The sequence below is a fragment of the Helicoverpa armigera genome, chromosome 17, assembly GCF_030705265.1.
Source record: "Helicoverpa armigera isolate CAAS_96S chromosome 17, ASM3070526v1, whole genome shotgun sequence".
NCBI classification, from domain to species: domain Eukaryota; kingdom Metazoa; phylum Arthropoda; class Insecta; order Lepidoptera; family Noctuidae; genus Helicoverpa; species Helicoverpa armigera.
Genome location: NC_087136.1, coordinates 4,484,645 through 4,511,105, shown reverse-complemented (window position 1 = coordinate 4,511,105; position 26,461 = coordinate 4,484,645). Strand labels below are relative to the sequence as shown.

The following is a 26,461-nucleotide window of genomic DNA, read 5'->3' as shown; positions in this document are numbered from 1 at the left end:
CATACAAATAACCTGAAAGTCCGTTTGCGTCATAAAAGTCACATCTTTGTGAATAACGAGATAAGTTACAAAAAAGTTGTTTGCCCCCAGTTTTATGCTCGGCTACACTTTACCATAATATTTTATGGTAATTTTATTTGAACCTAACTGAACATGAACGTTTGGCGTAAAGGCCTCAAATGTTTGGGCTTCATTTTTTTGTGATTTCAGATTTTTAGTGCTCAATTTTACAATCAAGAAGAGATTATGTTATAATTTCGAACAAACTTTGTTGATTACAAGTCAAGAATATAAAACTAAATAGAAAAAAATAAGTTTATTGTACGTCGACTAGAAATAATAATTACGTATACTACAACAATTTTGAAGTCGCAACTCTAAGACACAAAAGCTGCAAACCCACTGCAACGCAACTACAGCAAATTGCAGCCCGTAATACTTGCGAGAAAACTCCGTGCTCTGAAACTACACACCAGTGTCGATTTGACAGCCGAGAAGGAAGCGGCATACCCAGCTGCCTTCATCCTTGTGTAGCTTTGAACTCGGGTTTCAAATATTACTGGTCTTTTACGTCAACATAATGTTAAACCCCAATAATGTACTAAACATTTTGATGTTTGAAAAGCAACAACTGTTGTGAAAAATCTCCCAAAATAATAACAGTTTTGGTTGAAAAGTTTGCAACATTGAGAGCAGGTCAACAATGAATTTGACTTAGCAACATAGGATTGAATGTAATCAACCGCACGGATGCGAGTGTCCGGTTATTGGAGCAACATAAACATATCGACGCGATCACAATGGCTTAGATTCAAGCCTACAGAGCAAACATTCAATTGTCGAATGTCGCTAGTTCGGCCGTGTGTAAACAGAGAGTAAACAATGGACCACGTAATGCGTAACAGATACGCGTCGCCCAAACAGATGGATATAAGTTAGATTTTTCACTTCAGAACCGCACTATTATATCAGTTTCCCGGAATCCCACACGTAGTGCAGTTGAAAAATAAATCTTTCGCGCTTTGTTTATTCGGGCCGCTTATTTGAGTTGAGTGAAGTGTTTGAAAAAAATTTCCACAAGACGCTAACGTAGATGTATTTTCGGTAAGCAAAAAAATATATATTCAAAATCTAAACAAATAATTCTGAAGAGTAAAATTAAACAGAAATAGAATTTACTTTTAACTTTAGTTACGTTTAATTATTACGAACCATGTACACTTGAAAACATTTTAGCTGGAAGACCGAGGAGCGCGCGCCTGTGAACAACACTGCGCGTTTTGTAAAACTCGGCGCAGTAACGAAGCTTGTTAGTGCACTTTAGTAAGAAGATTGTCTGCAGGAGCGAAGACACCTTCACAACGAGAGCACAAATGGAACTAATGAGTTCCCTGTTGTTCTGCGCGCTAGTCGCACACTTGCCGCAAGCCTTAGGTGAGCTGCCATGCGATTTATGCAAATTGCTTATCGTATTTGTAAATTGTAATTTGACTTTCTTTGAAATTTTTATCGTTCGATTTTTTATTTGCTCATTAACATAATTATATGATTGAAAAACAACAATGTTGCGTCAATGTTTTTGTTTTGATAGTAATTGAGTCGTGTGTTTTAATTGAGGTGTAAATAAGTTAGATCACTTAGATTTGTCTTCATCTAAACTAATTAAACTTATAACATACTCACAGCGATTTCATAGATGTAATTTTTCGAATAGAATTATTAATGAAGCCTGGATACTGATGTTAATTTATGTTTATAATTGAGATACTTCAGTGCGATGATACAATTTGTCTCCTTTATTTATTTATAGACATATTATTTACATTTTTAAATATTTAATGTTTTGTCTAATTATAATGTTTATTAAAGGTATGATCCCTGACACAAGACTTCGAAATACAGATTTGGATATAAAATTCAACAACTCAATGATGATTCATCAAAAGCCGATGCAAAAGAAGATACTACTAAACATCAATGGACCACCGCTAGTGAACATGGTCACCGACCTGCAAATAGTGTTCATGGACGTCAACTGTAGGAAATGTATCGACTGCATGGAACGAGCCATCAAAGCGTACACATCACACTACCACATCGTGAAAACCCGACCACAATACGACGAACTACATGAAGAAGTATTAAAAAAACGAATATTACAGGCTGACCGAAAGAAAAGAGAAACACAATCTACAACAGAAAAATATAGCACTAAAATAAAAAGAAATAAAACAAAAAAGACGAAGGCAGTGTCAGTAACTAAATTCAACGTGGACGGAGAAGTGTATGCCCTGAAAATAAAAGAAACGAATACACTAGTAAGCCCAGATCAACAAAACGACACTCAAGTGTCTTGCCAATTCTACAGCGTTAAGAAATCTTTCCCTTGCGATGCGCCAGACGCCGAAACATTTTTGATGGTTGCAAAGAGGAAGGTAAATAAGAAAAACAAGAGAGAAAAGGAAAGAAATAAGGCTGCAGCAAGTACTACAGAAAGCCCACATTTCATGGCGCCGGCCTTTAGAAAAAGACAAGTGGACAATTCACAAGTGCCAGAGAATTTTATGCCCTCTATAGAGGAACTTTATTAATGTTATTGCCTTAGATTAAGGCTTTGTTACTGATATTTTTGTTTATAATTTTTGTAATTAAATGTATAAGACAATTAAAGAATATTTTGTGTCACTTATGTCATATTTTCTTAGCTAAATAAGTATTGTTATTAAAATCTAGTCACTATAATATTTTTTCATTTTATCAGGGTTTGTTTTTTTTTTGTATAATGGAAAAGAAGACACATAAAATGAAATAGTAATTTGCACGTAATATTACTTGAAAATATTTAAGAACATAATTTCAGAATAGCCTACCTACACAATAGAATGATGTATTAATGATTCCATTTTCATTTAATAAAGGTAATATTATTTATAAACATAAAATAAGCATTTTACTTTTAAAATTATCTTAATGACCCCAAAAGTTACGAGACTGTCAGTAAAGGTTCACCAAACATTTTAAACAAACCGAAGAGGAAGAAATATTTTGATAACTCCTCTGTGGTTAATGCTTGTGTACCTAATCTAGAATTGAAGATACTAGCCATAGATGAACCTTTCATTTTATTTGAGGATTGGGTACTGGCTATGTGTTTGTACAACAAAAATCTATTTTCTATTTGTTTTGTCGGAATTGAACCGTCCGAAGTAACTATCGATGTGAATTTTGTTTGACCAAGCTCTTTTTTTGTACAAACTTCATGTTTTCGGTTTGAAATTAAACATACAGGTGAAATGGATATTGATTAGTTTGTACATAAATATATTCAGACACATGAACCGTATAAAATATTTTTAATTAGCGTTTTCACCAGTGACCCGAGGGAAACACTACCCGGTCCCGTAGGTACACGGATAAAAAGTAGCTAAAGGTACTACTGCCATGTTACATTAAAATTCTATCCGTAGTTTTTAAGGAAACAAAAACACATAGATACTGACAAACTCTATTCTTTATTGACTTTCCAAACTTTCGCAAAAATAATTAGTAGAATTTCGCTAGAAAGGTCACAGAGTTAACAGTGTATGTAGCAACATGGTTTTCAGTATATGAAGTAAACGTAGTCGCAATCCCAGCAAACATACCTACACACATTGGAACTAAATTCTGACCATGATCAGAATTGGTCGAATTTCAGTTACAATTAATACGAGAGAACCCGCAGCGAAAGCTAGGTCAATTATTATTAATTTGGCAAATTGATGAAGCGCACTATTGGATTCAGTCTACCTTTCAATGTAGCAATGTATGGAGGTGTCCATTAACTCACCAGTACTATAGATCCCATTATATTCGATGGCTTTTGATGTACCTACATGTGTAGCAATTATAATGAGAACGGATTGCAATAATGTTTAATGCTCGTATGTAATCGAAACTTGTATTTGAGGATTTGGAATTGCTAATCGCCTTGTACGCGCATTCTGATTTTTGCTAATTTGACTTTGCTTTAAACATTTTTTCTTTCATCAATGAAGTAAGTTCGTGTTAACTTTTTTGTCAAACTTTGAGGAATTAGCGACGCGCGTAAGATTTTCCGACGGACACGTTATAGAATCTGTTTTTTCTTTACTATTATATATTTTTTATTGAGCTAACGACATAGTTAATCATTCACTAAATCCTCTTGATCACTACACGAAGCATCTTATTGAATAAACGCAACGCGACATTCCGCGCCAACAACACCCACACACAGAACCCTACACACACAACAACACACACAACAACACACACAACAACACACACATACACACATCACATCTGTCATAATATGAAGCGATTGTTATAGTGTGACACCGCAGATACCGGCTGCTCTAGTCTGTGGTTTAATTAATTATTAGTGCGTCTGGCAATCAACCGAGATATAACTAATGCCACCTGCATATCTGACTTACGACCGCGGTCTGTGTGCACTTGGTGGCAAGAATGCGATGGTAATGATGTGAATTATGTTGTGCATGCCTGAGGGTTATTGAGGTAAGATAATTTTGAGGCTATGGTATTGTTCCCAATGTATCCTGCAGATGCAATGTATTCTTATACATGAAAACTCAAAAGTAAGTAAGGGTATGAGACAGATAAACTGAGTCTGACATTTCACTTGCCGCGCTGTCTATGGTCTGAGCCGCTCACTATCTAATATTCACAAGTTTTTGTCTATGTCTTTTCTTGATATTCTCGTATTGTGTTTTGTTTTGTCTATGGTTTGTTTTGTATTCATTGTTACTATTAACTTTTACTACTTTTCTGTTATTTTACTATTTATATATATATGTCACCGTAAGATTACAAACATCGTTAGATTACAATCTATCTCGAGAGATTGTAAACTGTCGAATTATTGTGAACCGTAACATCTGATTGCAATTTAACGTATTATTTTTCGCTATATTATAATCTATCAATGTAGAGCGGTCAAATTGTGAACGGAATGCATCTTGCGCGCTGATTGGTAGAACGTCAAACTCCCGGTGCCACAGATCTTTGACGTGCAAAAATAAGAGACGGTTTAATTTTTTATAAAAAAAATTGTACTTAATTTTTAAGACTCAAAGTAACATTATTTTAATTTACGTTTGAGGTTTTTATGTTTTTAATTTTAATTTGTGTTACAAGACAAAGTAATTGTTTTTTTTTAACTTTTTTTTATAATTATTGTCCAATTTAAATTGTCTGAGGCCAAAATTACCTTTTTTACATTGCCATTTATAACCTTCAATTAAAAACATTGTATTAAAAATTGAAGTTAGTGACGAAAACGAATCGCTGCAAAACCGACTCCACGTAGTCTAGTTTGCTCTACCCCTAGAGTGCAATTCAAAACCGCGTAGGCGCGGAGAGGCGAGGCGGCCTGCGAGCTGAGGCGCAGGTAGTTTCAGCGCTCGCCGCCGCGGCTGAGGCTGGCCGGCGGAGCCGGCCAGCAAGCCGAAGCTGCGGTGGTGAGCGTGAAAACCATCTGCGACGATAAGCTCGCATGGGACCGCCGGAGCCCCGCAGCGCCGGAGCCGTGACAGAAGTTATGCTTGCTGCATGTTGCATGCTTACTTCCATGCTGGGTCAATTAATATGGGATGTGTTATATTTTAAACAAAAAACTCAGTAGGTACGAGTTAAAAAATTAGAAGGTAAATAAATATTTTTATGATGTCATTTAATAGTATTTAAGAAGTTTACTGTTAGAACGCATGCTACAAAGGACAATGCTCAAAAAAAACCCAAGCCCGGCGTAAACGAAAAGTAACTCAAATTATAGGTAATAATTTCGATAATCCCCCTATGTAATATTTAATTACTTATTTTTACCTATATTTTGACTTACATTTCTTTTGCGCCGGGCCTGGGTTTTTTCCCATACTTCATGAGCATTGTCCTTTAGATGCAAAAAATAACCATCATGCTGAGTTGTATTTAGAAGATAACTCGTGGCTATGATAGTATTATTTAGATGCTCGACGCTTTATTAATTGTGGCTGACTTAGTCATTTAGAAGGCAACATACATTTTTGGGGGCGAATAATGATATTAAAAAGAAGCCTGTTTAATTAGCACCCCTTTTATTTTATTTTTAAATATTAGTTTGTATTTGAAGACAAAATACCTAACTGTATTTTTATAAGGGTGATTTTTATATAAATTTAATACTTGAAGAATTTTTGAAGAGCATTTATTTTATTTAACTGACACCTCTATTTCATTCCTAACTCTACGGGAACTCCATGGGAACAGAACGGCTGGTCGTGATTGGTCGATCTTACAAAAAGACTGACCAATCAGAGAGAGCTTTCGGACAGTTGACAATTCGACAATTTCTCATCGATAGATTATAATATAGCGAAAAATAATGCGTTAAATTGCAATCAGATGTTACGGTTCACAATAATTCGACAGTTTACAATCTCTCGAGATAGATTGTAATCTAACGATATTTGTAATCTTACGGTAACATATATATATGTCGGAGGTGAACATCAAGGATGGCACTATCGTCCGACATCAGTTAGGGTAATGAAGCAAAGAGATAACTCAAAGAAACTCAAAACTCAAACGAACTCAAAAGTCAAACGTTTATTCAAATTAGTCAGAACAAAAGACGGCCCCCAAAACGCCCGCCCTTCGCCACTTCCTATGTGTTTTGGCTTGGGGAGAAGAAGTGGCGGAACAAACTCCCCAGCAACACATGTCTGTCTGTTAGGTTAGAAGAACCTTTACACTTTAATTTCAAAAGACACTTTACACACTTTACAATATGGATCTACAACAGTACTACAACACTAAGCAATAACACTAGGTACACTACACGTAACGAAAGGCAGTATCGAGATGTGCGCAGCACGACGACTCGACCAAGACTGAGCTCCGCGGACGCCACGCCGACCACCACGACTCTGCCAAGCGCGCCAAAATGTTGTTTCACCGGAAACGCCACCAGAGGGCGCGCTTGCGTGACGTTTAGTGTCCGTACTATTGACAGTCTCCGACATATATATATATATATTTATTAATTTACTGGATTCGTGCCGAAACGGCGTCTTAATTGTATAGTCCCGAGGCAAGTCATGTGGTGGATCAGCGCTGAAAACCAGCGCTGTTGTCTCGTGCCTGCGTGTGCGAGACACAGCATTATGCTGAGCGTTGCCCCTTTTCACGCATAAGTGACGCAGCTGCAGCGCTTTTCTTTTTTGTTTCACTGTTTGTTTTGTCCATTGTTTTATTTGTTTGTATTTGTGTGTGTTTGTCTTCTGCGTCATTTGTGTGTTAAATAAATGGTTTTTCTTTCTTTCTTCTTTCTTTCAGATTGAGCCTCATTTGATGATAATACCTGAAAACATGGTATACGCAAGTAAACTTGCTGCTTTAGGCTACCGTGCTACAATCTTGCTTTGTAAAAGCTCTGCCAAATTCGATCAGTCACTCAAAGCCGTACGATAAAAGTAAGGAAGTTTTTAAAAATCCATCAGTACCTAATATCTGGGCTTAGTATCTTTAGGGCTGTACTAGACTAAGAAAAGAAAACAAAGACCGCCAATCTTCAAGCGGGAAATGTAGACAAATCGCCAACATATATAAAAGTCTACGTATCTACATACAAAGATACATACATAAGTAGGTATGCATATGTAAGTACAGGCGGGCGTGGGCAGAATCTTATAGATAGTACGGACGAATAGGTTGATTTCACGTAGTAAGGAATGATGAGCGGAGATGGCCATAATGCAGGTAGGTCCGGCTCCTTCTTCTAGGTCAAATTCGTACGGTGGTCATGACCAAAACGATCAGTTACGCATGATCAACGACCCGTTCTGGTGCTTTGAGAGATCTGTCAACGATTTTTGGTGTTGCAGAAAATGGTCGGATCCAAAGAAGGCGTGTAAGGGCGAAAACAGTAGCGTTCCTCGTCCCTCGCACACATGCATTTTGGCGCGCTGCTTTCTTAGGCGATTTTCCATTATGGCACCTCCGCTAGTCGTTTTGTTCTTCATGGTAGATTTCAACCCTATTCACAGAGTATCGGTCTAGACAGACAGACAGACAGTAAATAACCAGGGCTAACACCTGCTGCCATTATTCTGTAAATGTAATAACGTACTGTTTTATTGTTGAACATAAAATTTTGAGCTACAAGTTGATTTTAAATTGAATTATGTACTGCGAATATGTTTTTTTATTATTATTTATTTAAAAGATGTATCTTGAATTTTGGTTTCTGTTTTATGGTTATTGCTATCAGGTGTATAGATTCTTCGAAAAACTAAGTTTTGTTAAATTCTGCACTCTCGTAGTATTCGAAGTCAAATTATTAACTTCACTCAAGCCAAGGCCTTTACAACCAATAAGAAAAGTCAAAAATAGATCTAATTAAATAAAAATTCATTTATGTAGTTGCCCATTTAAAAAGTAGCTATCCTATGGAACAGAACGGCCAAGAAACTTCATGGTTTTAGAAGTAGTGTCAACAATTTGTATAAAGCCGAATATTATAGGCGAAAATCATATAGAAACAGGTAAGAATGTATTATTTAAACATTAATACGCGACGTATGTACAAGCAAGTATTGCGACTTAAAACTACCAGCAAAAAAACTACGCGAAAAAGTAAACGATATAACGAGATGTGTATTTATATTATGCTGGGGTTATACCCCCGAGCATTGCGGGGTTACATCATGCAGATTAGATGTCATGAGATAACGGCTGCATACTTTTTATTACAACGTGTTCTTTTGCATTTTTTAAACGCAGAAGTGCGAGTTAATTTTGTATTTTCAAGGGTTTTTATTTGAGTTGGTGTAATTAAAATATATAGTTAGGTAATGTGCATTCAGTGTTTTGATCCAGTTTGTATTGGAGTTAGGTTACATTTTTGGAAGATGCTCACAGACGCTTATTTTATTCTATAGGTAGGTACTGACTGAGAATCTTTTTGGCATTTGAGTCATGTGAAACCCTAATTCGTAAAATACAGGTCAAATACGCCAAAACAAATTAAAAACATCAAATGACATGTTCCTTCAATACTACATATAATATCTAAGTACACCCTACAAAGCTGTTAAGCCCAGGACCCACGTACCACGCAACGCCTAAAAATATGCGGGCGTACCCAAAACTAATCCAATTGGAGGCATCAAAGTCATTAGGAACCGTTAATCCAACGTCTGTAGCATCAGAAAAGCCTTTGGATAAATAAACCGTCTAACTTAACACTAACATTGGGCCAACTCAGAACTCGTTAGTGAGTCTTTATCGAAAATAAAGTTTTTCGCCCGAAGAATGTGGGCAACCAAAGCGTTGATAACGTAAAACTTCTATAGAACGCGTATACGTAAGAGTATGAGCACACCACATACTTTTAGTCGGCCGATAGTTTGTTTAGGGTTATAATTCAGTATCTTTTTCTTATCGAGTAGACTGCAAGTTTTATTACTTAGTAAGCCCTGAGACTAAGGCTTTTCTCAGATCAGCCTGACGGCCTCTGACGTTGAAGTGTAACGACTACTACTGAGTAGCATTCGGAGACGCTGGCTTTACGATACGGGTGTAACACCGCCAATTTCCAGCGTCCGGGTTGATTTGTGAAAGTTTCTAAAACTCACAAAGCGATTTCGGCCCGTCCTGGGAATCGAGCCTTAGACCTCGTGCACAACAGTCTCTCTACCGACAACTACACCAACAAGGCAGCCATAAATCAGTATGAAGATAACATAAACAGTAGTATGCCTCTTACAAAGATCAAGTGACTGTATCAGATTGACTGAAAACTTAGATTGGCAGAACGGGTTTCTTAAAAAATAACATTTTTGCTTACCATCGGATCAACTATCGGCCGACTGTTTAGTCTACAGTATACGAGTACTCTAAAACTTGTATAGAACGCGTATACGTGATCCTTTTGAAACAAGTTTCGCATTGTGGGTGCGTGAAACGTTTTTCTATTAATTCTTTGAGGCTGTGGGTAGTCTTTGGAAAATTAAATCTGTAATGTAATGGCTTTTAGTTGCGTAATTAGGCGGAGTTCGTGTAGTGTTTGATTAATGTTATGTACTTGGAATGTCTTTAACTATTGTGTGCCTTATTGGGCAACTACTATAATGCTTTTTATAGGTATCTACTATAAGGCTTAGTAATTAATTTATTATCAATAATTGTTTTAATAATCAAACTGATTACCAATCTTCACGTAGACGATATTGCAATTAACCAGGTGTCTTTTACCAATTGTGTCCAGCAATATATTACCTACTAATGCATAATATTATTCATGTTTTTGTCATGTACTCGGATTGAAAGTAAAAATAAAACAAATATTTGATTATTTCTATTTCAATAACCATATTGAAATAGAAATAAAATATTACCTTGTAGTCGGTGTAACAAAAGTCGGTAAAAAAACTAAAATAACACAAAACCACAAGCATGCAAAGTCCGCCATCACTTTTAAATCATGGACTAAAACTAATATCGTAAGTACGTATATTAGTTTATTGTATTATTTAATAAATATTTATTTCAGAATACAATAAATATTTCAGAATACAATAAATAAACAAATAAAAGTAAAATAACAAATCAAATTGATTTTAAACATTAATTTTTTAGGTAATAAAAAACGAATGTAAACATATTATTACTGGCCAATCCCATCAAATTTTCATATTGATTCTCCCCTACCGAATCCTTTACGTAATCGTACAGAGCTAAGACAAAACTGTACCTGAATGCATTTTATCTAACCAATAACTTACAAGGCGATTCTACCTGTCGACGTTATTTTTCGTCGAACACGATTTATAGGGAAATTGAAATGCATTCGGAAGGTATAATAAATTTTATTACATGTAAAATGGGCTTTATGCAACTGTGGTATAAGCTGGACTTAAAATATATGTAGGTAAAACTTAAGTGGATTGGGGTTGAGCTATTTGTATTAAAATTGAATTGTATAAATGTTTTTGTTAATTGAATAGTGTGTATCATTATTTAGGATATGGTCATTATTTAGGTTATGGGGTAATAATTTACACTTATCAGCATAAATTTTTATAGGGTTGGAAGGTCTTTTGAGGATCGAGTGATGAAAGAAATATTCAAACGAACGAATTCAATTACTTTTCTTCATCCATCCTCCGAGCCTTTTTTCCCAAACTATGTTGGGGTCGGCTTCCAGTCTAACCGGATGTAGCTGAGTACCAGTGCTTTACAAGGAGCGACTGCCCTATCTGACCCCCTCAACCCAGTTACCCGGGCAACCCGATACCCCTTGGTTAGACTGGTGTCAGACTTACTGGCTTCTGACTACCCGTAACGACTGCCAAGGATGTTCAATGACAGCCGGGACCTACAGTTTAACGTGCCATCCGAAACACAGTCATCGGTGTCTAAGATATACTTAGAAAGTACATACAAACTTAGAAAAGTTGCATTGGTACTTGCCTGACCTGGAATCGAACCCGCGCCCTCATACTAGAGAGGTTGGTTCTTTGCCCACTAGGCCACCACGACTTTTTTAATTCAATTACTTTTCTTCTTACCTAAAATGTATTTTTAAAAATTTTTATGAGTAAACAAAATTTCAGAAAAATACATTTTAGGTAAGAATTACTTTTCTTCTTACCTAAAATGTATTTTTCTGGAACTTTTCATGTTTTTTTTGTTTACTTTCATAAAAAAAACAACTGAAATCAATAATATACTTTCATAATAATCTAAGTTCAACAACATCACGAAAACTTTCCTTTCCCAACCAACAACGCTACTAAAATTATCTTTGTTAAGAATTTTAAAACAACGTTTAAAAACTTCGCCCACTTAGAACCCTTTGTAATTTGTCGCAACATATAAGGGTCGTCACAGACTTGTGTAATGAGCGCGCGACAAACTTACGCGTAACATCAATTTGTTTGTACAACAAGACAATTAGAGGCGGTCACGTGGGATGTCGCATACACCTGCTTCACTTTTACTACTAACGTGGAAAGGCCAGTAGTCTCATTCGTCGTCGTAAAATGCGCCCGTAATCGGTGGAGAGTGTGAAACTTCTTTTGCTTTTCATAAAAGGCAGTCTCAGTATTGGGCTTCACATCAAATCGAGGCTCAACAATATATGGCCAATTCTTAACTTTTCATTACACATAGATTCGAAGATAAATAAAAATGTATTTTATCATAGACATTAATTATGATTCCTCTTCTTTCCTCATTAAAGTTTATAACTTGCTAATTTGCTTACTGTTCTGTAACCCCTTACTCTATCTTAGCCATTCATTGATTAAACCTTAATCAGGTTCTTAATACATTCACAATCTGGTTTCATACATTAATATGAAACTAGTGGGTATAAATCGTAGATATCTGGAAACCGGTGCCAAGTCGGGCACAAATCAGCTGTCTGCGTCGAACGTCTATGAAAAAGGGCTGTGATGTCACACCAGACAGTTGATATAAATGAGGGTAATTCTACCAGCTGAAGTCTTCTTATTTTCGTAAGATTTGAGCAGCGAATCCGTAGATATCAGTGGACTAGTATGATATATGCACAGAATAGGTATGTGTAAAAAAAGGTTTACTATCAAATGAGTTCTTTTTATATATGACTGACAGAATCACTAATAAAAACAATACGAAACTTAATAAATAACACAATGATATAGACTATAGAGAGTCATGTGATTTTTAATAAACGTTGGTCACAGATTAATTTGTAATTCTATTAAATATTACAACAGTTATTCAACGAACTAAAATTATCAAAATTACGAGAAAATTAATTAATTGTTATAGAATTTAAACATCAATCAATAAAATACCTATTGCTACATATTTACAGCATTACCACTAACATACCTACATAATTTAGTGGTGATATTGGGAAAATAACTCAAAATAAATTCAGAGAACCTTTCAAATGCATATAAATTATTAAAAGACACTCCGGGCTCTTTGCCTATAAATAAAGTGTTATAGTCGAGGGAACTGCAATGCACTGACAGTTGTCAAGTGTTCAGGTAATCAATGACAAGATGGCGCCCAGACAGATGGGATGAGCTGCCAAGACTACTGTGGGAGCTAGAGCTAAATTAACTACGCTAAAACTTGTGACGTTACAAAGATGATTCGATTTGGTGTGCAGGTTCATAGGTGTAATTGTATTAATACCTAATGATTTTATGTAATCAAATTCTCTTTATTATTTGTGCTATGCTGCAAACTATTAAAGACTTATGTTTTAATGTTAATCCATTTGTTACTTGCTCGTGATTTCACCCGCGTCCCAAAGGAACTGCCCGCAACCTGGTAACGAGTACTGAGCCTAGTAGTGTTACATTGATGTTAAAACTACATTGCAGTATACTTGCAGCTGTTTTTGCGAGAAGAGAAAAAATATCCTCATATCCATTCATACATCAATCAAAATATCCACGTATGTACATAATATTAGCGTGATACTTCTGTAGATCCTTTAATGTGGTGAACCAGTGACACTTCGGACGGACGACTTAAGTACAGTGACGTCATAACGAAGGACGTAATATGCCGTATATCATCGGCGGTTTAATATGTATTTGTGATAAGGGAATGTGGGACAGCTGGCGATGGAGGTAACTATGACATAATAGGTAACTATTTATATGAGTTCGTAATAGATAGGAAATCGGTCAGTAACTATTTAAGGGAGTAGAGTTGAACACTATTTTCAGTCACCTAAATTACGGAACCCTTTCAGCTCCTTGTTATCGTACCTACTACAACGTTATGCCTTGTTTTATGCGTCGTTATTTAAGCGACTGAAAAAAGTCGTTCGTCCAAACTCGGTCTTAGTAAAGGATGTTCTAGAATTTATAATATAGTTCTTCAGAATTCTTCGAAACATGGCTCAGATAAAATAACAACTTAGCATACATAAATATGCTTGTCATCATCACATTAAACAGACTGTACTTACTAATTGAACTTATGTAAATGCTGCCAGTAACCAAACTAAAATCTAGACCCCACTTTGCCCCTTTCAGTACTTAAGCCCAAAAAACTCGGACCCAAATCCTAAGCATTTCCCTTGCAAGAGCAAAAAAGGCGTTTTCACCCGTTCTATACGCATTAGTCCTGTTCAGTCAGGAATTACGAACCTCGTCGCTTCGTCGAAACCTAGAGGTGAAACCTGATGGAGTATTCTGTCTGACAAATGTGTTTAGCCAAAAAAGCTTTCCATTCGAAGCCAATCGACTTACCGACTTCAAAAGGAGTCCGTTTTACATGAATAATTTATTTGAATTAAGAACGATAAAATAGCAGTCCTGACATTAATTATGCAGCAATGCTTTTTGTAGAAATAAGATGATTATGTGTTTCGTAATATCTGCTTTTATATTCTTTTAATAAAGAAACCAGCCATGTCAAATTTTGGGGTATTTAACTTCACAAATTCGTCGCAGTTTCCTCCATTCTACCGTTAGATTTTTTTCTATTGAAAAGAACTCTTTGTTTGAATATCTTTAGAGCCACAATTTGTTTTATCACAGAAATAATCTATCATCGATACCTATACGCATATACACATACATAGTTTGGTCTCTGGAAACAGACAATCAGAACATACAATTTACGAATAACTCAAACCGCGAACAAAGCAAGCACAGCAAGACGTTGTTCATTTCTTAAATAAAAGGACATGCAAAGATAACGCGAACAGTCTCCATTCCATAGAATTTATAGCCGCACAACGTTATAGGTACATTTGTAAGAGCAATATTTACGAGCTTCTACCTGATGTCTGGTGTTATCTGCGATCAACCTGATTTCCCTTGAGGACCTTAAGTTTTCCCAGCTCGTTATACCGCGTTTAGATCTACACTCTCTTCTGTGATTGATGTTACTGCTTTGGTGGTGTATGCTGCATAGTTTTGTAAATTTTGAGATGTGTTTTGATGTTTTAATGGACTTACAATGGACTCAGCAAAGCGACTATTATTTAATCCTACTTAAATGCGCAACCACGACTTAGGCTCACTGACCTCAACAAAGAATTATCGATTGATGATAATATGTTGATGTACCTATGTGTGATTATGATAGCGTGATATGCTATTATTGTAAAAGTATCTACACATTAAAAATTGCCAACCCATTAAGTATGAAACCCTTAATGACAGACCCATAAATACTACTAGACATAATACCGTAGTATTTAAGCAACTTTTCGGATCCGCAACAGAAAGTAATAGCAATTACACAAAAAGGAATTACTCTGCAAAGAGCACGACACTCGACCGGCAAAAGGGAGCGTAGAAAAACGCTCGTTAGTGAACAACTCGCTAATTTGAAGAACAATTGCGTTCCGGGCTGGCTCTACGACCCACGTGGATTGTGAATGTAGGTACGCCGCAAAAATCTGACTTGAACACAACCGAACAAAAATTTCTCTGCCGCTTTTCCGAACTGCAGGACTTTGTTTTGTGAAATATCCACTTTTGAAAGTTTTTTTTTGTAAGTATCGGCTTTTTTTGAAGTTTCATCCAATTCAGGGGTTTGCTGTAGGCACAAGTTTTTTGTCATTCAGTGGAAAATCTGAACCATGTCAAGTTCGGTGTGACAATTGAAACGAGTTTTAGGTATTCAATTCACTTGCATAAAAATGCAAAAATCGGGGATGTGTAGGTATTTTGAATCTTTATCGGACTTTTTTGAACAACAAAAAAAAAATTGTGAAAATAAATGCACCTGTAAAATGTACCATTTTTCTATTTCTCCGCCCATAAATTTGTACCCCCCATACTTTTTTTAAGTATTGAAATAATCGTAACCTTTCAATAACCTCATATCTCACTGAATATGGGTCACCGGACTAGGACAGTACGGGTTTACTTCGACGTTCATTTGTTTTAATCTGTGCCAATTCGTTAGTTCATGGTACGATATGCGATGATGGTAACTAACCAAAATGTCACAAAGTTCACTTGATTTTAGTTAGTGTGTGGTCAGACATCGAAAGAGTTAGAGAGGTAGACTAGTCGATCGTGAATAACATCAAACTGTTTAGTCGGTTGTCTATTCTATACTTTCTTAATCACCCAAAAAAAAGGATTAATTTAACGGTTATCAATGCCAATAAAAACAACAACAATACATCGTTAACCTTTGTCCCTCATTAAGTGCAAATCATGAATCACTTAATAAGATTAAAGTCTTTAGATAATTTCATATGGGGTCTAGATTCGATAACGGGATTTTATTTATATGCGCACCAGTGAAAATCTAATCTCTATTGGTATCATATTGCTATCAAGTGATTAAAGGTACTCATAAACAATGCTTAAATGTCATTTACATAGCGTAATTGTTTTCTATATTTATACGATTTAAGCTTACGTTAATTAATGACGTGTAACTATCCTTTGTTTAGAAGATTATCGTATCGTACCTACTGGGAGTAGGCAGGTGTAGTAAAATATGGAAAGAAAAAGTAATTTATAATATTTATTAAATAGGTACTCAAAGTTGTACATACTAACAACATTCTATAAGTCCATGGCTGGATCAATGAGTACCTAACCAAAAGTCATACTGGAAAGAATTTGTCAATTATTTAAAATTGCATTTCTAGCGTTTTTTCATATGAAACCTAAAATTTACGATTTCCAATATCTCGTCATATTTGTGGACAAAAAATAGTAGTAACAAAAAATAGGTAGTATTTTCAGCGCACATAAAACGCCACTCCACTCCCTGTGGACGTCGTAAATTTGTGCTCGCGTAAGAAATGCACGATGCACAGTGCATCCTTTGTGCAACTGGGTTTACGGGCTCTTTATATTTGAGTGACAAAACTGCTTGGTTATTCTTTGTGTTTGCATGTGAATGTTTTATCATTGAAAACTAGCTTCCGCCGGCGATTTGACCGGTGTCCCGTGGAAATTACTATGCATATTGGTAAAAAGCCCACAACCTTCGTCGATAAAAGGGCTATCAAACATTGCAATATTTTTTTAAGTCGGACTAGTAGTTCATGAGATTAACACGTTCGAGCAAACAAACTCTTCAACTTTACAATATTGGTATAGTTTGTTATTTTAGGAACTATAATGAAGCTGGAAATATTGTAGCTGGAGCTTATTTCGATTTATCTAACTTTAAGAGTATTGAGTACGTTCGGCGGGCGTTTCATATTCTAGAACGTACGTATCGGGAAACTATAGTCATTATCGATAATGTAAAATCATAGGATCTGAGGCGCGCTACAACGCTCGTACGTACGACTGGCGAACGAGTTTTCACGAAGATTGAACGCGGGGGCCAACAGTTTAGATTAGAAAAGTTCGCGGCGCGGCGAGCAGACCCGGGACAAATTGCTTTACTAATACAACAGATTTCCGGGCTTGTGGCGAGACCAAAATCCGACAAAAACTGTACACATACGAGTTCGGGTTAAACCGGCTGAGGGTAATTTCTGAAATAACTTGCCAGACAGTCGTCCGTTATAGCACTTTTTGTAGCTATTCAATTGGAAAGTTGCTGCTTGTTTGCACAAGTGTTTTTGTAATAGTTCTTTTTTGTATGGACGCAATTTCTACTTGATAGTTTTAACGGGCTTAGGTAAAAAGGACTTTGTTATCCGAGGGTGTTTTGTTAAAGCGATTTCTAGACTAGTGGCAATATTTCAATCATAAAGTTACTGTCTCATTTAGTGCACCTAGTCTGAGTTTACTTTTTAGTTTTTAGGAATAAGCAGACTCGTCGCAATACGATTTTTCCAGAATTAATATTCCCTTATATTAATACAATGAGACAAATAGCTAAAATTTTACAAAGTAAAGAAAATCATATACCTACCTATTTATAAAGCTTCCTTTTTGACAAGTACATCTAATATTCAATGACAAAGCTTCTTTCCCATTCCATTAATGGTTTATGTGACTTGTTGTTCGTAACTCAGATTATAATATCGTAGGTATGGAAGTCAGGGGGATGCAGTCACGTTCCTTGTACTCCTGGGAACAGTTGTGCGTGAAGGGGCACGTACTATGAAACTTGTTCCCCTTGATAACAAACAGGCTTTTTTATGCTCCGCTTTTTACGAAAATTATGCCGCTTAATTTATGTAGCCATTTGTATTTTGGAAGAGTGTTTTTGTTTTTCTTGATTATACTAGCTTTATTTTACCTGTAACAAAAATCCCTTTGATTTTCATTTTTGGACGTGTCCTTTCAGTAACAAAACATTTTGGGACGACCCTTGTTCTTAAGTTATAACTTGAATTTGACTAGCTTGTGACGAGAGAAAGCAGCGCCAAGAATAATAAAGTGCTGATAAGATTACCCTAAAATTATGCTTCGTCGATTGGCTAGTGGACACAAAAATAAAACAAACCTCAAATAAAACAAAACCAGCCAGCATTAAACAGTAAAACTTCTACATAATGTGACAGTAATTTACATCACTGTCATTATATTATTCTTGCAAAAAGGGCCAACAATATCACTCATGTTGTCAAATCAAGCGCCTTTGGAATATTAGACCCTCGTTGAGCTTGTCGGTAATCGAGTGCTGATCGTTTCCTTATTGACCCCTGCGCATTTTGGGGTCCGTACGAACCCCGTTCGGTTATTAAGATGCTGGTATAATGGGCTTGATGTAAGATAATGTGCTGTATATAACCTTTGTTAGTTTGCTTTTACCGAGCTGTGGCTGAAGTTGGTTGCCTTTTGAATGTGTTAGATTTTGGTTTTGTTTTAGTTTTGCAAAGTAAGCATGTTGTTCATGGTTTACGATTATGGAAAGAAAGAACAATGATTTTATAAACACAATACAAAACAAATTAAAGTAAAGAAAAAAGAAAAATCACAGAAACTATATTAAAATAGCAAATAAATTAAAATTTTGTGCCAAAGAGGTCACATTGAGGATCAATAGCGCTGGCCATCTGATGCTAGTTAAAAAAAAAAGTATGTAACAGAGAGACTTTGTCAATCCAGCATTTGGGCCTGAGCATTATATGTTTGTAAAAAAGTCTAACCGTTTTCAAAATTGGAAGCTCTTTTTAAAGCAACCAAATAATTACTTCTGTACATAATAAAGTTTGTAAGACAAGAGATTAGAATGTGTTTCCTGTTTGCGGTGTTTAACCGTGTAAGATTGCAGCTCTGTGGTTTGCGCCGTAATTAACAACCGGTACATAAAGGGTTTCTTCCTTTGTGCATAAGATATCTAACGTTCTTGTTAGAACTTCTAAGAGAAGGTAACTAAACACTAGCTTTGTTTAGGACACACCTAGGAAATAGTGAGCTATTAAACAAATAAGACTTTTCTTATTTGTTTAATAGCTCACTATTTCCTAGGTGTGTATGTATTTCCTATATATTTTCACTATTTCCTTGTGTATATGTAGGTATGTACGTGTTATCCTGGGATAACATTCTATTATTGTTTTATATTATCATGATTATCACATTTCACACATGCAATGTTTAATGATGGTTGGGCAATAAATAAACGGTATGTCATCATTTACACTAAGCTTTTATTTGGCCTTTGAACGATTGGTAGCGATAAGAAAAATCCAATATAAAATACTGGCAACATTCGGAGTGCAAACTCAGCACTAATTCTCATTATTGTGAGACAATCAGCAGCCCTTCAATAAAACTAATAGGCCTTATTTAATGAAGCAATACCATGAACAAATTGCATGCAATTAATAAAATAGCAGTACTTTACACGCCTGCCTCGCAATAAAACGTAATGCATTTCATAACAATTTCAATTAATTTAATGTTGCGCCGCAAAGATGCTATATAATTGAACTTTCAATTGTTTTATTTATGGTTTCGCTTCAATGTTTGAGGATTGTTGATTTTTATCGAGTGATACTTATAGAATTAATGTAGACGTGTTTTTGAATACTGATTACATTAGTTGATTAGTATATAAAATTAAACTTTTTAATAAGCGTGTTATCAATAAATTATTTTGATTGAATATAGTGTTTTCATTCGCAATTATGCCTAACTCATCATCATCATCAGCGCTTTTATCGTCTCATTGCTAGAAACTGACCTCCTACTACACAGAAAAGGATTGTAAGTGTTAATCACAACGCTTGATCAATGCAGGTTGATACCTAACAATTGCCCACTTGTATGCCATTTTATTTTAAGAGAAATACGCAAAACTTTTACAAACACGAAAACTTAAAATTTGTAGCCACAGTGTAGGAGCCATGCATCGATAATGACGTAGAATCGATGGCGCGAGTCTCCCGAGCACACTTTGCATTCAACCTCCTTCTTATGCGGTCGCATATAATACTGTACCCAAACTGCACGCCTCTGTTCATGAATATTTACTACACACCCCACAGAATATGGTTTCCGCGGAAAAATCATATTCCAAATTCGCACAATATACAGAGTATTTCTGATTCGGTTTTTCGACGGCAGGTATTCTATTCTATTGTTGATTACTGAACGGGCATTTTGTATTTGTTTCTGATAGTAAATGTTGTTGGTATTTGGGTATTTTTATGAAATATTTTTTGATGAATATCGGGTGTCTAATTGATTATTTTGTATAGGCATGTAACTATAATAGACAAAGGTGCAGACAAATGTTTTTATTTTGCAAACTGCTAATGTATAGAGTTTGATCATCATGCTTGGGAAGACAAGACGTAATTGTGAATTCTTTATAGCACGCGTATTCTGGCCCCAATATTTATAGCCATTTGGAGTAAACAGAAAATGATGGCAAGTTACGAATGACTACCTCATAAACGTTTCTATTGCAAAGGCAAGAAACATTTTCTTCATACACGTAGTAACTACATTTTATGAATATATTGCTACATTTTTCAAATAAAGCTTTCTGAACACGTAGCTGCAATAATTCAAACTTAAATAATAGAGGAGTACTCTCAAGTGTTCTCATGTCACATGAACTTATGAACGATAAAACGATATGAGAGAGCTCGTCAAAATAAAAGGGTAGCTAGATTATACGTCACGAAGTCACTCATTCGGTGTTCAAAGCGAAGACTTCTAAGTATTTTCATCAAATTTTGCCAAACGTTAAATGGGTGTCTCCACACGTGAACCGGAGCATCTCCTATTATTTCACAAATGTTATCAGAATATCAAACAGCGATTCGGGAAAGTGTAACTCTACTGTATTTATGTGTTTCGTGAGCAAAAATGGTCTTTATTGCAAATGTTTTAGGGGTTGTAATTGTATGCGTGGATTTGCGTGTTCGATTCGTTTTGTAGCTGATGGCTTGCGGACTGAGGAGTTGTGAGGAGCGAGTGTTTTTCACGGTCTCATTATGTGACGATTCGTATTCGAGGCCAGAGGAGTTACCAGTGTTCGGGTAAGGTTGAAGGGTAGCACCCACTCGCCGACACGTACCACTAGTCCCTGCTTACGAACTTCGTAAATGTTATTGATTTTATCTCGGGCTCATCCGAGATGGATTTCATTTGTTTATTTGAATCACGTTGTGTCTGCCACATTAGAAAACTCGTTACGCTAGTGTGGAAATGTATTTGTTGGATAGAATTGATAGTAGTTTCCGATTTAATTACTGTGTCGCTTAGGATTGTTTTGGTGACAACGCCGTTTTATAGGAAGTTATGCTGATACAAAATTATCATTCCATGAAATATTTACCAAATAAACTTTGAACTTTAGCCTTTCAAGAAAAAGGTGATAGGATAAAAAAGTTTATAACGTCTTTACAAGTCATAAAATTCACCAAAATAATAACTTCGATTTAGATTCAGCATTATAAAAATTTAATTAAACTTAGCCTTTCAACAAAAAGATCTCCGAACTGCACTGGACATAATGAAACGTGACAGACGCTGGAAACATAATTTTAAGTTATCTCCACAAAAACTTTCATCTAAGAACTAGTGGTCACAAGTTGCTGATTAAAGAAAACTTTTTTCATTTCTTGTTTTAGTAAGTTCTTCACAATGATAGACGTGATAGAACTGAGAGCAGAAAACTGTTTACTTAGGGATAATCAACACTTTTACTTAGAGATATCAACACCCCAGCTCTGGTGAGCTTCGGAAACTATTTTCGTTTGTTTTGCTCCAGTTTGAGTTTAGGGGTCTTTGTGACTCGTCTTGAGTTTTGTATTTAGATTTCTACTGTATTTTTAACTGACTTCCTGACTGACTGACTGACTGATACGTTAATTGTTGGATTTATATATACCTATTTTTTTTGGATTTAATAATAATAATTTTAGTTGTAAGTTTTATTTTATTTTGCTGTGCCTTACAGGGTCCACAATTGTACCTAGCTCTAAGCCAAATTGTAACACCTACTTTATACATTATGGAATGCAAACAAATAATATGAATATAAAATTTCTACTGATAATGGACTGTTCCAGAAATTCTTTCAAAATGCATTGTTATTAATTTATCTCGCTCCTTATTGTGTGAGGTTATGTTTTAATACATGCTATGATATAACACAAAATATCTTTATTTATGTACATTATTATTTACAAATTGAGCGTGTTACAACTTATCAATTTGATAAGAATTCAGTAGAATATTCTGATATAATAAAGTTTAATGCTCTTAATCACTTGTAGAGGATTAAAAAGATTAAAATCAAAGTTTATAATCACGGATTTGATAAGTATAATAGAGATAGTTTTGGGTACATTAATTTGGAATTAATTTCTATGATAAATATTCCGGTGTGGTGTGCAATTAAATATTTTAAAGATACCTTTATGTTTTAAATGTTACTTATACAAATATTTAGAATATCATCATCATCATCTTCCTGCCCTGTTCCCAATTCATTTGGGGTCTTAGAATATGCAGCATAGTAAAGGCGTGAATATATCAGCGGTTATAAACTTAAGATAATTCTAGACAATGTTTTTCCAAGTTTGATATAGAATCAGTCAATTATTTTGCACGTGCTGATACAAACTACAAAATATTACGGAAGTTACGTAATATTTCCAGAAGATGCGATTTTTAAATCAGGATTAAATACGATTAGATTGATTAATCACCACATTGATGATGATAATAAACCTAATATTAGGGCAGATATATAATAGAGGTAAATAACAAGCCGTGTACAAGTTGTTTTGTCTACATTTGTGTTGTTTTGTTGCAACAATGAAAGCGTTCTTAATTTTAGTTTGTGCCGGTAAATATAATATTTGATAATTTATATCATTTTCAAGTCCTAGGTCGTTTTTTTGACATAATCTTGGAGCGTGACGTACCTATAAAATACGTCACGCCAAGGTTTACCCCTTGCCGAGGCTACTTGTACTTAAATTTTGGCTTAAATTACTAATATGACTTAGTTGACTTATACTTTTTCATTTTTTTTCTCCAACTCCATTGCTTATTTTTTGTATTATCTACAAACGGTCAGCCTTCATATTTCTAAGCTACGAGTATTTAAACTCTTCCAGTGTACATCGCATCAGCGATACCGGTTGGAGAAGAGCAAAATGAACGTAAATACTCCAGGTACATTGAGGTGCCTGATGGAGAAGGTGTCATGCATACCGTCGACCTCGAGGCTGAGCCTGACATGGAACTCCTCAACGAGATCGAGAGGAACCCAGCTAACAACTTGTACCTGCTGTATACTAGGTCAGTTTTGATTGTATATTCTTTATAATTATCTGCTGATAGTGCCTATACTTTAAAGTGGACTTACTGGTAGACCACAAAGATAGTTATAGCCACGCATGTATCTGGAAATACTTTTTTTGTAAAAAATATAGATATTTGTTCACATAGCGGTAACCTAAAAAGGGAATCAGCATTTCTTCAAAATTTAAAGTTGAGTGAAATAATTTACCATATGATTTAGTTGTTTGAAGACAAATTGCCAATGCAATGTAAAAGTACCCTGGTGCGTTGACCTACCGAGAAAAAAAGGCTCTGATTTAATATTTAATTTTATTTCTACTTATATAGTCAAGAGTACAAAGGTTGACCATGAAGCACACCGCAACCTGTGAATTTTATAAGAGTGAACTGTGTCAAACGGTTTGTGGCTCATAAATCTGAAGGTTTACTACTGTCTTTGTCTCATAAGGGATACGTTGAGCAAGTTTTGACCGACATTAAAAAGGGAGATCTACTAGTACCCATAAGTTAATATATTGGGACAGAAAGTTCGAGAAATCGCGTAACAAACATAAAAGATAATAATTGAGAACCTTCTCCTTTCTAGTAGATGGTTAAAATGCATTCAAGTATCAACCGATAAAGTGTATTTTTGTACGAGCCAGGTAAACAAAACAATTTATCATATATCATATATAAAATTTTGTTTCAGACGGAACCAAATTGTGTCCCAGACCCTGGTGATAAACGATGCAGCTTCCATTACTAGATCCAATTTCAATGCCAACCGGCCAACTGTTGTGATTGCTCACGGCTGGCTCAGCAATCAATACACTTCAACCAACTCCATCATCAGAAATGGTACGGCTAAAAATATTTTTAACAATATTTCTAGCTTTGTTTTTCATGTATTTTTTTCAAATCGGTAAATTGTGTGATTGTATACGGTAAGATAAACACTATCTTGAAGTAGAATCTGAAGGAGTGTGTTTGGTGGTCTCTTGGAATAAAATATTTTCAATGTGCTCTAATGCTACCTTTTCCTTCAGCGTATCTTCGCAAAAGCGACGTGAACGTCATTGTCTTGGACTGGAGACGTCTCGCTTCATCAGACTACGTCACAGCCGCAAGAGGAGTACCCGCTGTTGGACGAGGCCTCGGACAGTTCCTGACCTTCTTAAACAGCGTGACTGGAGCAGCCTTCAGTGATATGCACATCGTTGGCTTCAGTTTGGGTGCTCATCTTGTTGGTAACGCTGGCAGAGAAATTGGTGGAAGAGCTGCTCGTATTACTGGTAAGTTCGACGACCCAAAGGTTCTACATTTAAACTTAATATTATATGACCCTCTCTAAACGATACGTGATTGATTTTTCTTCCAGCCTTGGACCCTGCTGGACCTCTATGGAACTACAACTCCAACCGTGTCAACCCCCGTGACGGCGTCTACGTTGAGGCTATCCACACCGACGGAGGTTCTAGTGCAGGAGCTCTCGGTATCGGGTCCAACGTGGCTAACGCTGACTTCTACCCCAACGGTGGTACCTCCCAGCCTGGCTGCCTCACCAACTTCTGCAACCACAACCGTGCAGTAGAATTCTTCGCTGCTTCAGTCACCTACAACCACTTTGTAGGAAGACAATGCACCAGTTCACTCCAAGTCTCCGCTAACACTTGCCGTGGCAGCGAACTTCGTATGGGTAACGATGATTTGAGGAAAACTGGGTGAGTATTCATTTTTGTCTTATGTATCTCCTTAATTAATTAGTATTTAACAATCTAACAATAATTCTATCTTGTTCACAGATCTGGTATGTTCCGCGTCAACACTGGAAGATCTTATCCTTACTAAGTATGGAGGTGATATTTCGACATAATTTTGTGAGTTTAATAAAATTGTATACACTATTTCTTTTATGTTTGCTTTCATCCTTTCATACAGACGTACTGTTTGAAGATTTATGAGGTGTATTAATACAAAAAAAGTGCTGTTTATTTATTCCAGAGAAAAATTTACGTAAATAAACCTAAAAGTATAAAAATCGTGATAATTTTAAGTGGTAGGTAGTAGGTACACAGCACTGCGGCCTTCAGAGGCAGTTTTTGGTACGCTGCTACTAAATGCTGGAACAACATTCCCCCGCCAATAAGAAATGCCAAAACTCTTGGTACTTTTAGAATTACACCTTCGAAAGTTCCTCATTAACTCACAAAAAGAACTTGGTATGACGATCTCAAACACGTCCGATATAGCGTATAATAATATAGCGATAGCAGGTACCTGCCGTGATGGTGTTTCGTCGCCGTATTCCGGTTCACTCGTAGTCTGAGAGAACTAGTACTAGTAGTTTACCTAGTAACACATTTCTACACTTCAGTATTAATCGTAGTTCACATTTAAGCACAACACACACACAGAACATAAAACACTTATTTCAAATACACACAGCACACACACCAATAGTCTACTCGACGTCCTTGCGTCATTTTTAGGGATCCAGCAGAATACCAGCGTCAGGTATTCTACCTGACACATGCTGAATTGGACTCCCATTCGGTGCAAACGTAAGACACTGCAGCGCGCCGTTAATCTCTGATTGTATTTCATATTTCATGTTTCTCTTTCTACCCACTTCTTGTTTTGTTTTATTTTTCTTATTGTGTATCTTTGTGGTGTCTTTTTGTTTGTCTGAATAAATGTTTTATCTATCTATCTAAAAAAAATCTGTTTATGCAAGTTGTGAAAGCACGTCAATTGAAATTATATCAAATCGTATAAGTAGCGGATTATTT

At 35.8% G+C, this 26,461-nt stretch overlaps 2 protein-coding genes across 2 annotated transcripts; both read left to right on the top strand.

Annotated features, from left to right (window-relative positions):
* The first annotated feature begins 713 nt into the window (after positions 1 to 713).
* LOC126055702 (uncharacterized) lies at positions 714 to 2,861 on the top strand. The gene is made up of 3 exons (XM_049846075.2): positions 714 to 1,104; positions 1,237 to 1,434; positions 1,870 to 2,861. The coding sequence occupies exons 2-3, from the start codon at positions 1,374 to 1,376 to the stop codon at positions 2,589 to 2,591; spliced, it is 783 nt and encodes a 260-aa protein (XP_049702032.1). The 5' UTR covers positions 714 to 1,104; positions 1,237 to 1,373; the 3' UTR covers positions 2,592 to 2,861.
* A 20,215-nt stretch (positions 2,862 to 23,076) lies between these two features.
* Positions 23,077 to 25,576, top strand: LOC126055836 (pancreatic lipase-related protein 2). The gene is made up of 6 exons (XM_049846562.2): positions 23,077 to 23,229; positions 23,504 to 23,687; positions 24,382 to 24,530; positions 24,719 to 24,964; positions 25,051 to 25,393; positions 25,475 to 25,576. The coding sequence occupies exons 1-6, from the start codon at positions 23,199 to 23,201 to the stop codon at positions 25,518 to 25,520; spliced, it is 999 nt and encodes a 332-aa protein (XP_049702519.2). The 5' UTR covers positions 23,077 to 23,198; the 3' UTR covers positions 25,521 to 25,576.
* Positions 25,577 to 26,461: the final 885 nt, after the last annotated feature.

Coding starts and splice junctions, on each gene's coding strand:
- LOC126055702 (XM_049846075.2), top strand. CDS start 1,374: ATGGAACTAATGAGTTCCCTGTTGTTCTGCGCGCTAGTCGCACACTTG. Junction 1,435..1,869: donor ACACTTGCCGCAAGCCTTAG/GTGAGCTGCCAT, acceptor TGTTTATTAAAG/GTATGATCCCTGACACAAGA.
- LOC126055836 (XM_049846562.2), top strand. CDS start 23,199: ATGAAAGCGTTCTTAATTTTAGTTTGTGCCG. Junction 23,230..23,503: donor CTTAATTTTAGTTTGTGCCG/GTAAATATAATA, acceptor AAACTCTTCCAG/TGTACATCGCATCAGCGATA. Junction 24,531..24,718: donor CAACTCCATCATCAGAAATG/GTACGGCTAAAA, acceptor CTTTTCCTTCAG/CGTATCTTCGCAAAAGCGAC.